At 38.4% G+C, this 14,997-nt stretch overlaps 1 protein-coding gene and 1 pseudogene across 1 annotated transcript; both read left to right on the top strand.

Annotated features, from left to right (window-relative positions):
- Positions 1-7,758: 7,758 nt before the first annotated feature.
- On the top strand, positions 7,759-9,115 carry LOC150091920 (acetylcholinesterase pseudogene; annotated as a pseudogene).
- On the top strand, positions 9,075-13,194 carry LOC150091919 (acetylcholinesterase 1-like). The gene is made up of 2 exons (XM_090370236.1): positions 9,075-9,271; positions 13,011-13,194. The coding sequence occupies exons 1-2, from the start codon at positions 9,240-9,242 to the stop codon at positions 13,192-13,194; spliced, it is 216 nt and encodes a 71-aa protein (XP_090226362.1). The 5' UTR covers positions 9,075-9,239.
- The last annotated feature ends 1,803 nt before the right edge of the window (positions 13,195-14,997 follow it).

Below are 14,997 nucleotides of genomic sequence, written 5' to 3'. Positions count from 1 at the left end.
TCACTTGCTCAAATGTAAAATAAAAAATAAAAATGAAAAGAAAGTTGTTCTGAGTTAAACACATCCTCATTCATGACTGAAGGTCGCCTTTCTGTTAAAGTTAAAAATAGGCAATAAAGTATTGAAATTAAAAACTTAAACAACCTTACAAAAGATGTTACAAAAAACACTAAGATAAGATGGACAGTATATAGAGATATCCGTTTCACTTTACAAAGCAGAAGGACCGAACCAATTTGCTAAAGACCTATGTTCTTTGAGAATCTGTTCGTATTAATAGGAGTAGATCGTGAAGTTTCCTCTCCCAAAAATCGAAAGACACTGTTTGATCAATACAGCTAGATCCTAACAAGTAAATCAGAAGCTCCTTGCGCATCAAGAAAACTGGCATATTACTGGACATATTAGCAGAAGTGATACGAAAATATCTTTTGGTTGTAGGTTGTTTAGAACTTCTCTGAGAACATGAGTTATCAATATATCCCAGAGGTGAAATTGCAAATTCTAACATTCCCAGCGAGACTTTAACACTCCCAAGTGTTCTCTACCAACCGTACCAAAATAACTGGTTAGGCTTTTAACTCTTAAGGATCCATATAGTTTCTTTCATAGCAACCTTTCGGGTTTTAATGATCAGTTTGCCAATTTTGTTTGAATGAAAAATAAACTTACAAGCCGACAGCAGTTGGTTGCACAATCCATTGCATCTATTGGTTGCACATTCCCTTGCATCTATTGTGTGCAATGGACAATGTAACCAAACTTCTCGTTCCCAAACAATTCGCAGGTGCTAAATTAAATTGTGGTCAAGTGAATTTGGAGGCAAATCAAGATGGGTGATATCTTTATTGGGTTCTTCTAAGTACAGTATAGGAAAATACACCACAGAATACTATCAACTTAAAGACACGAAGCTATATGGCCCTTGTTGCTGATTCGGTTCTTCTAAATTCTTCTATCAACAACAACAGCACACTACAGCCCGATGCTGTTGCTGGGTTTTTAAGAATATCGGCGGATTAGGCCATGGTGCTCTGTCTGTAAATTGCGTGACTTCTGGAGACTAATTTTTGTTTTATGGACGAAAAACTGAGTTTCTGGTAGAAAGAAACCATGCTACCTTCGCCTGACACCAACTAATTCAGCATGTTGTGTAAAAGGTCCATAAAAGTTCATGTCATCATCCGGACTCGGAGTCAAGCCTTTGTCACCCAGTGTGGAGAAAACGGTGATCCTACCAATAGTGCTACCCACGAAGGCTTCTGTGGTGGATTAGTATTAGTAAAATTGATTTTCGAAAGCATGCTTATGCAGCATCAGCCAAAAAAAAAAAAAAAAAACCATTTCCCATTTGACCTATCCATTCCTTTCCACAGCTTGTCTTGTTCTTCATTGAATTTATCTGAGCTAATACACGTCCACAGGATCAGATGGAAGTTTGTTCCGGCACTCAACCACCATTTGGCTAAAAACAAACTTCCTCACATCTATTCTGCAACAATCCTCCCTCAATTTGAATTTATGTGCATAGTCTGAATACGAGGATGAATCCCATCAGCATTGACCTCTCTCAAGCAATTCAACGCTTTAGATACCAGAATCTCAGGTTCCTAGCCTCCAGATGTCGAAAATTTCATATCTAAGTCTGCCTTGGTAAAAGAAACCTGTCGTTCCACTCTCTAATCTCGTTGCCGTTCTCTGTAGTCGTTGTAGCTGCTCTATATCCTTTCTAAAATGAAGCTTCCAGACCAGTAGAACTCAAGATATGGCCTACATAAAATGGAATATCACCTCTTTTTCCCTGTGAGAAAAATTCCTGTATCTCTCTGACAAAAGCATGTGCTTCCATAGCATCCTGTCAGTGCTGCTAAGAGAACTTCATATCGGAGTACACAATTACCCCAGGTCTTTTTCATTGGCAATTAACCTGGGTTTAGTACCATAGAGTGGGTACGTTAATCTGAGGTTACTGCTTCATTTATGTAGAATTTTGAATTTGTCAAGGTTCAACTTCAATTGTAATTGCCCCCGCCCTCAATTGCCTCTTACTGACCACTGTTGCCAACCTTCCTATCATTTTTAAACTTACACATTAAGCTTGATATACCTTCAGAAATAATACCAATAAACACAGAAACCAAGAATGTGCCCAACACCGAACCCTTTTGAACTTTATTAATGACGTTAGTCCACGAAGAGCAGTGTTCATTGGTAACAATTCTCGGCCTTCTCCAACTGAACCATTCCTTTATCTACAGCAGTAACTTGTCCTGAATGTTCTAGTTTGTACATTTGTAGCAGTATGCAGTGTTCCATCTGTAATAGGTGACTCGGCGCTTTTTCAACTTGTAAGGCACCATCGCCAATCGGGAAAAAGTGTAACATAGCGGGGTGTACACAGCAAGCTGCTGACGATAGGGGAGACCAATGAAACCTTGTTCCTCATGCACCAGGGGTAACGTTCCTCCCAGTGAAACATGCCCCACACCATACACCCGCCTCCACCGGGCTGCAATTTTGATACCATGCATGATAGATCAAGAGCCTCATGTTGTTGACGCCAAATCCGTACACGACCATCCACGGTGTCGAGTGAATAACGTGACTCATACGACCAGCAAACCTCCTTCCAGTCTTCTAACGTCCAACTTGCCTTCTCTTTGCACCAAACGAGTCTTTTACGCCGATGAACCTTGATTAGAAGAGGATGCCCTAGGGTTTGTCTGCTGGTATGGCCTCTGCGTGCAAGGCATGGTCATGCCAAATATTATTCCGGGTTGGCCTACGTGGTATTGTGTAGTCGACTATTCAACAGTGCTGCGCCTGTTCGCTGTACGAGCCGTCGGACCCGGCGCTCACCTCTAACCTCAACCTTTCATTGACCTTTGCAGTTTTGCCGTCGGGTCGTCGTTTGACCATTTTGACGCCAGTCCTGGAACACTTTAACAACAGCGGCTGTCGAACACCCCACCTGTTCAGCCGTTTGGGAAATCGAGGCCCCAGCTCGTCGAGCACCCACAATCTGTCCTTTATCAAAGTCCAATAAATCCTTCCTTTTACCCATCACGCTCGGAATTTTACTACCTACCGAACCACTGACACCTTATCTATGCTACATAAGTCGACTAAATGCGACCCGTGGTCAACGGGTCGCATTCCGTTTTCATAAGGGTGGTCAGAATTCAGCGATCACTCAGTGCATATCACATATTTGCTTTCGGCGACAATTCACAATAAAATATTAATGAAAAACATTTTGTTGTGTTAATTTTGTCGAGCAGTGTATCAACATATCCAGGATATGGGATGGACATAAAAAATTCATATCACGAAAGGGGGGGGGGTTGTTAGGAGATGCTTATAAAATGCGTTATCTTCTGCATACATTAAATCGTTTAAAAATACATATAAGAAAATGATATTCTTTCCAGACTTCTTCGTTATTGGATAGATTGCGAAAGTGGAATATTTCAAGTGGAGCAACTTAACAATAGGCACTTAAAGCAAGGATATTTAGAGTATATCTGTAGGATTTTTTGATAAGAGATTGCAATCGCGTGACACGTGCTATACATCTATTGTGTACTGATCAAAAGCACTCTACTTCCAAAGGGATTTCCTTGAGCGGACGCTGGGTGTCATAATCATGGAGGCACCGAAATGTCTCTGTCGAGAGCGACACTAGTCAAGGTTTTCACGTGATGCATTTCTCCTTAACAGCCACCACGTACATTTGAGGATAATAGTGGACGCCTCGTACTTTGTACTAAGCCTTCCGTGGTACAATTGGGTAAGTAGATCCTCACCTTTCTTTATTTGATTTATTCCTTATATTATAACACGAAGAAGAAACCAAATTACACATTTAGAGAGATTAATATTAATGTATTATATACTCGCTGAGGAAACAGTTGCTAGGTTTTCACGTGCTATGGCACCACTTTCTTAGTATTACATAAATACTTTCCGCTTTCCTTGGGCTGCTGAGTTCTTGCTGTGAGAAAGGCAGCTATTTTTCCGATTTTCAGAGAGGGATGTCATTTGAACCACGTTTCGCGGGAGCCACAATAATTCTTACGATGTGCAGTTCCTAACTGTTCTCCAGGGATTTTATTGGTGGAGTGGCTCACTGGAAGAAATCTGATTAATGGAATAACAAGGTCAGTCTTGACGTTTGTGCGACACCTTAAGATCTCCTCTATCGTTGAACCTCTGATTGATGGAATATGGACTAAACTGTACTCCGCTTTTTTTTTTTGGTTTGTTGAAGATCATCAAATTCGTTCTGTATTTCTTCAAAAGTATAGACCGTGAAGAGGGAATTATCTTGCTAATTTTTCTTCTGATGTGGTTCATCAATCTTCTTCATTCCCTGAAGAGTTTGGGACCATGGAGTTAAATTTAACTGGCTACTCCTAATTGGAACTGGTTGTGGGATGATTTTTCCCATGATTACGGCTTGTTGAAGATATTCGTGTGCTGCTGTTCTTGTGTCGTGATGGGATTTCTTAAGGAAAATTTCTCCTCAAAGTTGTGGTTTTTTCCATTTACTCCTATGTCTTTAATATTTATTATTCTATAACTTCCGTTTTTTTGGCGGATCCCTCTTTTTGATCCTTTGTTTTTCTGTACATACTTTCCTTTCCCTATCATCCCATATTCCCATTGTATTGAATTTTCCTTTCGTTCAATAAATTTAATCAATGCTGGGATTTTACCCTGGTATGGATCAGCTAGATGACACCTTCATCCCCGGAACCTCCACGTGGCGGGGATGAAGGTGGGATGTGTAACCAGGTATTGCCGGCTTCCTCCTGCTGAGAGCCAGATACCGGCAAACAGCAGAACACATCATAATATTAGCATACCCAACATGCTAAATATAAATGTCCGGTTTTGGTGTAGGGTTCAACACAAGAAGTGCAATAGCGGCTAATGGGAGAACCCTGGTGTCCGCACACAACATATCTATTCAATATGCCCCTGAGTGGTGGTGCCAACCAAGACTAGTCTGTCTGGATATGTTACTACACTGTCGAGTAGTGTAGTAACATATCGAGGATATGGAATGGATATAAAATATTCATATCAGCGAAGGAGATGCTTATAAAATGCATTATCTTCTGCCATACACGATCAACTTTGTATTAAATCAATTAAAAATATATAAGAAAAATTGCGAAAGTGGAATATTTCAAGTGGACCATCCTAACAACAGACATTTATAGAAGGGTGTATTTAGAGTATATCTTAGGATTTGTTTGTTGTTTTTTTTGATAAGAGTTTCCAATCGCGTGACACGTGCTATACCGTTATTGTGTACTGATCAAAAGCAGTCTACTACCAAAGGGATTCGTTAGAGCGAACGCTGGGCTTCTCTATCTATAGAGGAACCGAAACGGCTCCGTTATCACGTGATACATTTCTCCTTAACAGCTACCACCTACATTTGAAGATAATCGTGAACGCCTCGCACTTTGTAGTAAGCCCTCTGTGGTACAGTTGGGTAAGTAGATCCTCATCTTACTTTATTTGAGTTATTCCTCATATTATAACATCGATAAGAAACCAAATTATAGATTTTGACCGATTAATAATAATGTATTATATACTAATATTCACATAGTTATCAATGATGCAAATTCACAGATTTCTGAAATCACCAAGGACGTGAAAGAACTCAATCTGACTATAAATGCAAGAAACTCTGTTCAAATTACTTATTCCCTTCAAAAACATCCCAACCACATAGAAATAAAATTTGCAGTTGTCTCAATCCCAAATGTTTATGCTCACAAAGACCTTGGAGTTGTTTTTTGATAAAAATCTCTCCTTTAATGCCCACTATTTATATGTTGCTCAAAAAATTCAAAAAGCAAAATGGTTAATCAAACAAGAAACAGCAGCGATTCAAGACAGAAAACAGTCATTAAGCATGTTCAAAGATGTATCTTTCCCATTCTGCCCTATGCTTCCAAAATCTGGTCTGGTGCTCGGCAAAAAACCAAGAAATTCCTTGTTCTAGAATATTGGGTTTTTAGATGGCTCAATAGTAATCTTCGTTTTCCCCATACAACATTCAGGCAACATCTTTATGAAAACTTAAAAACAAAGCCTCTGCAACAGATGATCAACGAGTCTGAAGTCACGTTTCATGCAAAGTTAATTACTTCTGCATACGATTCACCAAACTTGGCCAATATAATAGCTGCCCCCAACAGAGAATATTCAGGAAACAAGCAATTGAAATCCAACCTCTCAAGGCTCAAACAAATTGAGAGAATTTTCCTCAAAGCATCCTTTCACCTCATAATTCATCACAACATTAAATGTGGAAAGGTCAGGGAATGACCACCGCAAATTCACCGTAGCAATATGGCTTTAGATGCTAACGCTCCTTAAAACTAAATAACAGCAACAACAGATAAATACTTTGCTCTTTCCTTGGGCTTCTGAGTTGTTCGAGTTACAAGAAAGGCAGCTGTTTTTCAGACAGGAAGGTCATTGTCGAACCACGTTTTGCAGAAGCCACAATTGAGGAAACAAATAAAATTACTGGCGTGTCGAAAGCAGCATTTTTAAAAATACGCAGTGGATGAAAGAAGACAGTGGATGGAAGAAGAAACGAAAGTGCATCATCAAATGCCAAAAAATCTGCTCGGATGACCTTCACAAAGAGGAAAAGAATAATCTCAACGCACGTCTCTATAAATGGACGTCAAATAAAGCATGTGATCTCTCACATCTTGGTTTGGTGTGGGATTCGAACCTGTCTTTTCTGCAGCACTAAAAGAAAGCAATGAACAAATTCTACGCAGCCCTTTGGTCTGCTCGACAGAAACTGGTTGATTACGGCAAAAAGAATCTAACATCTAGATTTGTCCAAACTTGTGTTGTACCGGTGGCTCTCTATGCGTCGGAAATCTGGTCCTTCGCTCCACCAACCTACCTGCAGCAGTTCTGGGAGCTGGAGTATTGGCTGCTGCAAACCGCCAATAGGTCTTCAGGTCATCCCCTTATTATCTCCAGGGCTATACTGCATTCGGTACATGGAAACAAAGAACTACTGGCAATATAATTACCCTCTCCAAGCTTATTTCGGGTAGACTAGATGCTCCCATCATCGATAGGCTCAACGTTCGACCCAAAGATAACAGAAGAACAAATAATCACCAAACGTTTAAGATCCGACCAGCCCTCTTCCAAATCAGCTCGCTCAGTCATATTTCCAGCAAACACGATTGTTCTCCTGAACTCCTTAAATATTAAGCCCCATGTGATTTGCGTGGAAAAGATTTATAGATCGAAAGTACTTGCGGACACAACACATAGGCAGTATTAGAATTTTAGATGTTTCTGGTCTCCTTCGTTCTCTGTAGGCTTCTGTGAGGAAAATCTGTGCTCCAGTTCTAGACAGTTTCTACAACTTTCCGGCTTGTTTCTTCCACCGATCCCAGTTTGTTCCAATGATCCCACTGGTGAAGTCTTTCAAAAATACTATCAGAAAACGTTGAGGAGGGATAATGATTATTTAGTTCCTTGCAAATGACTGATTGACTATTTTAAATAATAATAGTAGGACATTAACCATAAATTAATACTAAGTATAAAGATTAATTAATGAACTAATTATACAATTTTTAACTCTTGGCATGTAATAAGTGTTTTTTATCTGCTAACTATTCTTTCTTCTTACAGATATCGATTTTTTTGGGAGGAACCATAATAACAACAGCAAAGGCAAGTATATTTTTAACAATGGGATTCAGAAACTGCATCTTCGTAATTGCAGCATTTGTAATCTGTTTTGGAGTCTATGCTAAAACACAAGCAGCATCAGAAGATCTTATTGTGAACACGCGAAAAGGACCAATTAAAGGTAAAAATATTAAGACTCCAGGAGGGAAATCTGTTGATGCATTCCTTGGAATACCATATGCCAAACCACCTGTAGGGATATATCGCTTCCGGCCACCAGAACCTGTTGAAGCGTGGACTGATACCTTGGATGCTACCGAGCTTTCAGATGCATGTATGCAATCAAACTTCCAGATTATGGATGAGGAACTCAGTGAACAGTGGAGAACTTTGATAGCAGCTAAGAATCCCAAAGAGGACTGTTTAAAGTTAAACGTGTGGGTTCCACACCCTAAACCTCAGAAAGCTGCAGTTATGATCTCGATTTACGGTGGGGCTTTTATCAGTGGGTCGAGTGATGGGTTGTTCTACGATCCAAAAGTGTTAGTTTCTGAGGAAGAGGTCATTGTTGTGTCAATGAATTACCGAGTCGCAGTTTTAGGATTTCTCTATTTTGGACGTCCTGATGCACCAGGGAATGTAGGATTGCTTGACCAGACCTTGGCGATTCGTTGGGCCAAAGAGAATATTGCTGATTTTGGGGGTGATCCAGAAAATATAACGTTGTTCGGAGTGAGTGCAGGAGGTGCAAGTGTAAGTTATCACCTTCTGTCTCCTCTCAGTCGAAACTTGTTCAATCGAGCCATCATGCAGAGTGGAACTGCAACTTCTCCTTGGGCCATGCACGATAGAAAAAAGGCTATTATTCAAGGTCTAAAACTGGCGAAATCCGTGGGTTGTCCTCATGACAAAAACAACCTTGATGATGTCATGGAGTGTCTACGGAAGAAAGATGCACAGGATTTAATGAAGCATGACGGCAAACTTCATGGAGCTTTGGATTTTTCATTCGTTCCAGTAACAGACGGAGTATTCATTGAGGAAGATCCGGAAATATTACTGAAAAACAAGAAGTTCAAAAACACGAGCATTCTCCTTGGTGCAACTTTAAACGAGGGATCTACATTTCTACTTATGGACCTCCCCGATATTTTCAAAGTGGTTGATAACCTCACCATCATCTATAAGGATTTTTTGAAATCTCTGAGGACATACTTTCCTTTCGATAACGAGCTGATTGAACAGTCCATTATCCAGGAATACACAGATTGGATTGGATCGGACTACGTTGATGGTGTCGATAAATCTGTGGGTGATCGCCATTTTGTGTGTCCAACTGAGCAGTTAGCTCGAAATTTTGCCAATGCTGAAAATGATGTCTATCTTTATAGCTTCGAACACCATGGACCTCCATTGATGGAAGGATTTCATTCAAAGTGGATGGGAGTTACTCATGGTGCAGAGCAATTTTACGTGTTGGGGTTTTATTTGAATCCATTAATGAAAAGCAGCTCCGAAGAAATATTCTTGTCTTCTCGCATATGAGGTTATGGGCAAATTTTGCCAAAACAGGGTAAGTTTTCTCTTTTCAAACTGTGTATTTCTTCGGCAATTGTCATGAAATTTTACGTACATGATGATGTAAGTAAAATTACATTGTAAAAGATATTTTTGTTTCTGATCTTTCTTTTCTTTAAGAAAACACGAAAGGTATTAGAACCTATAGAACTTTATACAGCGCATCGGTTGAGAAGATGAAAGACGACAATTGTTGTCATTAGACTTGAATTTCTGCACATTGCCATTTTCAGGAAATACGTGTGAAGGGAAGTTGTTCAGAAAATAGAAGTCGAGGGAATAATTGAGGAAGAAGAACAGTTAATTCTGTAAGTTTAATTTTGGACAGTAAATGGATGCTGACTGGTTGCGGCATATGTTCCGAGTAGTTTGGAAGAAAGAGCGGGAATATCATCATCATCATCATCATCAGCCATTTTCAATCCACTGCAGGATGAAGGCCTCTCCAGCAACTTTCCAGTTCCTTCTGTTTTGAGCACTGACCATCCATTTACTACCCACAAACTCATGAATTTCATCTATCCATCTCCGCCTTTGTCATCCAGGTTTTCTTCTAGCTCCTCTTGGGTACCATTCTGTTATTTTCTTAGTCTATCTGTCATCGTGTCTTCGAGCTATGTGTCCTTCCCAAGACCATTTTAGTTCTTTAGTTTTGATAAGAATATCCTTTACTTGAGTTTGCTGCCTAATCCATGTGTTTCTCTTCTTATCTAACAGTTTGATTCCCAATATAATTCGTTCCATTCTTCGCTGTGTAGTTCTCAGCTTCTCTTCCATTCTTTTGATGAGTGCCCAAGTTTCACTTCCATAAGTCATGGTGGCGTATATGCTATTGGTTGATTATTTTACGTTTCAGGCAAATTGAGATATTCCTCCTGAGTATGTGACTATATTTCCTGAATGCTATCCATCCAAAATTTATTCTTCTCTTGACTTCCAGCCATTTATAATTATTACAGCTAATAACTTGTCCCAGATAAGTATATGACTCCACCTTTTCAATTACTGCTCCTTCAATCATTATTTCCCTTTCCGTGGCATACTTGTTCATCATTACTTTTGTTTTAGCCATATTCATCTTTAGTCCAAAATCCTTACTAACTGTGCATAACTGATTAAGATTTTCCTCTACTTCTTTGGGATCGTGGCTTATAACCACAATGTCATCTGCAAATCGTAAATGGTTTAGGTACTCTCCGTTCACATTGACTCCTTTCTGCGACCAGTCTAATCTTCTGAAAGCTTCCTCAAGGCAACAGTAAACAGCTACGGAGATATTGTGTCTCCTTGTCGAACTCCTTTCTCGATTTTAAATTTGCTACTCTCTTTGTCTAGTCTAATAAAGGAGGTAGCACTCTCATATATTTTCTTCAAAATCATAATATATGGAGTATCTATGCCTTGTCTTTCCAGTGCCCGAAACATTGCCTTATGCTGTATGGAGTCAAATGCCTTTTCATAATCCACAAATGCCAGGCATAATGGTGTTTTATATTCATTTGCTTTCTCCATTAGCTGTGATATTACGTGAAGGTGATCCATAGTTGAGAATCCTGTCCTAAAGCGAGCTTGCTCTTTCGGTTGATTCTCATCAAGTATTCTTTCTAATCTGTTAGTATTGACCCTTGTGAACAACTTGTAGATGTGGGATAACAAGCTAATTGGTCTATAGTTTCCAATTTCTGATTTATCTCCTTTTTATGCAGCAAAACTATGATTGCATTATTCCACTGCTTAGGCGTCACACTTTTTCTAATGCACTTTGTGAAGAGCCTTGCCAGTTTTTGTGTTATGTCTCTTCCTCCCAATTTTAACAACTCGACAGTAACTTCATCTTCACCCGGGGCTTTCCGATGCTTCATTTTCTTCAATGCATGTTCTACCTCATCAGGAAGAATATCGGGTATGTCGTATGTGTTATTAATTTGCGATCCATCTTCCCCACTGCTGGCATCATTCCCTCGCTCCTTGTATAATTCTCTATAGTAGTCTTCTGCTATTTGAATTATGCCTTCTCTGCTGTTTATAAGTACACCATCGCTATTCTTCAGTTTCAGTATCATTTGTCTTTCTGTGTTACTGCTCATGGCTGCTGATTTAAATCCTTTGTTTTCCCTTAATGTTTGTTCTACTTTTCTTGTGTTAAATCTTCTTATGTCCTCTCTGAGTCTCTTTCTAATGGCTTTGCATAACTCAGTATACTCAATTTTTTTTCTCCCTGTCAGTGTTTTTCTTGCTCTTCATTTGTCGTTTTCGGTTCATCATGACAAGTGTTTCTTGACTAATTTTTTTCTTCTTTGGATTTCTGTTTCCCTATAGGTTTCTTGGGCTTTATCACTTTCAGAAAGTTGTAATATTCCTCGTCGATATCTTGGTCCTGAGCAGTCTGCAGAAGCTCAGACTTGTTCTTAAGTTCCAGTACATACTGCTTTTTCTGCTCCTCTGTTATTTCAAAGACCTTTGTATTATTTACTCGAGTCAGTTTTTTCCTTTCCTTTCCTACATTTATATCAAGTGTACATCTTACTATTCTGTGATCACTTCCAACGTTTACCTTATTCAGGACGGTAACATCATTCACAATATATCTTCTGTTAGTGAGGATGAAGTCGATTTCATTAGTTGTTAATCCATTTGGACTCTTCCATGTCCACTTTCTGTTCACCCTGTTCTTGAAAAAAGTGTTCATTACTGACAGTCCTTGAGATTCTGTAAATTTCACAAGTCTTTCACCTCTTTTATTTCTTTCACCAATTCCAAAATTTCCTATAGTTCCTCTTTCTGCGCTGTTTTGCCTTTTTCCAACCTTAGCATTGAAGTCCCCCATAATAATAGTGTAGTGGGTTTTCTGCTGATCTAGAAGACTCTCAATTTCGGTGTACATTTCTTCAACTTCTTCATCATCATGGCTCGATGTTGGTGAATAAATCATTATAATCTTTAGTTTGTACCTCTTAGAAATCTTGAGTATTAGTCTTGAGCGGGAATAATGGAAGCCAATTCAGAAGAATAACACCTCCCATGGAAGCATCTACATGAATTGTGTGTTGAGCATGGTGAATAGTGGGTTGAGTGTTGAACAGAACCACTGTGGACTCAATGCATCTACTTGAAAGATTCCTCTCCTAATGGGGATCGGTCTGGTTGTGATGTTCTCAACCATGATGGCGGTCCTCCATTTTGCTATGGTTGCTTCTACGAAGTTTGTCACTATAATCGTCTCAATTAGCCAGCTATGAGGCTCGGAGTTGGAGGGCTTGCGGTAATCGATATAGGCAGTGTATAGATTGCGGTGCTTCTTGTAGTCTTGCTCTGTAACTGAGTGATCAACGTTTAATTGCTTGTTGCATCGCTCTCATCCGCTTCCAAACTTTCTGCTATTCGGCAGGCCTGTGCGTGTAGCCCAGTGGCATCATCACCATCCTCCCCACACCGGCTTCAATAAGGCCCGGGTTTGAATCCAATTGATGGCGCGAGTAACTTTACAGTGGGTTTTTTTCTATCTATGGGCTAAAGTGACTTTCGCAATTTTTTTAAAAATTGTTATATTTATTATGATTTATTACTTTTATTACACCGATTCCTCAGTTTGATGGAGAAGCGTTCACTTCCGCCAAAGCGGGAACTGAACCCAGGACTATCAGGCTGGTTGTCAGTGTCATCGGGGCAATGCGTCCTTCTTTTAATTTTATTATTATTATTTTTATTTTAATTTCACCTATTCTGTGTTCTAGCAATCCGAATTTGTCCCCAGATGGCTCTGAAGGCAATGAAAAATGGCCTCTGTACACAACGGAAAATAAGGAGTATTTCATTTTCGATAAAGCAGAGTCGAGTTCGATAGGTCGTGGACTTCGTTCCAGGCAGTGTGCCTTCTGGCAATATTATGTGCCCTTCTTGTTACAATGGACAGGTTAGTATACTCTAAACGTGTTTAAACTTTGTTTTTGATGATAATTAGGTCACGTTTTAATTGGAAAGCAAGTCTAGTGAATGTATGGCATCGAATTTCACAGGATTATACTTGTAACTAATGTCACATGTTAAGCACTGAAGATAGTAAATTTAAATAGTTTTAAATATTTATTTGGTAGATGTTACCCTGTTTTTCTTAAATGATAATTTTCAAATAGGAATTTAGTGATGTTTATTATTATTATTTGGGTATTTTACAGAATACAAATTAATTGGGTATTTTGCAAAGTACTTGAAGAAATGTATTGAGTTTTATATCGATGTGTTGATCACAAAGTGAGTTGCTACATTAATATTTTAATATTAATAAATTTCAAATATTTTAAATAGTTTTATAATATTATTAATGGTGTTTAGGAGATTTTATACAGAATAATTAACACTGCTCTGGATTTTGAAAAATTTCATTGATGTTTTCACAGAAAAGGGTGTTTCTGAATAATTTTCTAATGATGATTTCAAATATAACTTCCGTTTATTTTTCCCTCACGCCTAGTTCCTTTAAGAAATCATCGAAGAAATTTTGATTTTTCATAAATTTTTGGCAGAATTCGTGCACTTAAATTATAACAAAATGCTTCTTTTTACAGACTTTTGTATTTAAATACATGTTAAAACACCATTAAAAAGGCAGTGTGATAAAAATTGCACTAATCAGCCACCTCTCATTTTCAAAACTTGTCTACAATGGGTCAAAGTTTCGATTCTTTGATTTTCTTGCAGATTCTTCTCCTTTTCAGAGTTCCTCTTCAGCATCCAGCGATAGTCAGCCATAATGCTGACATTCCACTTGTCCTCATATATCATATCCACGTTTTTAATGTCCTGGTGTAACCTCTTATCCTCTACTTCACTACCACTTCAGAGATTTTCTGGGAATTATTTGTTGTAGAAATGTAAAAAATGCACTTTGACACTTAAGTGACACCCAGCTTCTTGAAGTTTACCAACATATTCTCAACTATATTTCTGTAGTTTGGAATCTTGTTGTTTTCTTAGACGTTCTCAACAGACTGGAAAATAATCCATGCTTGTTTTTCTCTTTTATTCATAGTTCCCTCATCAGAAATACCTTGTTTTAGTGCATTTCCTAAAAATTAACTCAGTAGTATTACTATTTCTTAACTTAAATTACAAATTTGCTTTAATGTAATGGGAAATTTTTGTTAAGATGCTTATTTATATATCATTTCAGATAAAGTGGATTCTTGCGAAAAGAAAGATTCGAGAAAAACTGTCTGGACCAGTCCGTAAATAAATTACCGTTTGTATTTGATTTTTATATTCACTTGCTCAACTGTAAAATAAAAAAAAAAAAATCAAAAGAAAGTTGTTTTGAGTTAAGCACATCCTCATTAATGACTGAAGGTCGCCTTTTTGTTAATGTTAAAAATAAACAATAAATTATTGAAATTAAAAACTTAAACAACCTTACAAAGGATGTTAAAAAAACACTAAGATAAGATGGACAGTATATAGAGATATCCGTTTCACTTTACAAAGCAGGTGGACCGAACCAATTTGCTAAAGACCTATGTTCTTTGAGAATTGTTCGTATTGATAGGGGTCGATCGTCAAGTTTCCTCTCCCAAAAATCGAAACACAGTGTTTGAAGAAGAAGAAGAAGAAGAATTCTTTATTATATACAGAAAGCACATTGCTGTATACAACTCCCTTCACGGCTACAAGCCAGGGTTTGATCAATACTGGTAGATCCTCAAGTAAATCAGAAGCTCCTTGCGCATC

The sequence above is a fragment of the Mastigoproctus giganteus genome, chromosome 1 (genome assembly GCF_048544385.1).
Source record: "Mastigoproctus giganteus isolate SK-2022 chromosome 1, ASM4854438v1, whole genome shotgun sequence".
Lineage (NCBI taxonomy): Eukaryota > Metazoa > Arthropoda > Arachnida > Uropygi > Thelyphonidae > Mastigoproctus > Mastigoproctus giganteus.
This window is presented reverse-complemented; position numbering and strand designations above follow the sequence as displayed.

Excerpts from the sequence above, each read along its gene's own strand:
- LOC150091919 (XM_090370236.1), top strand. The coding sequence starts at position 9,240 with ATGAGGTTATGGGCAAATTTTGCCAAAACAGG. Across the intron at positions 9,272-13,010 it reads GCAAATTTTGCCAAAACAGG|CAATCCGAATTTGTCCCCAG; the intron begins GTAAGTTTTCTC and ends TCTGTGTTCTAG.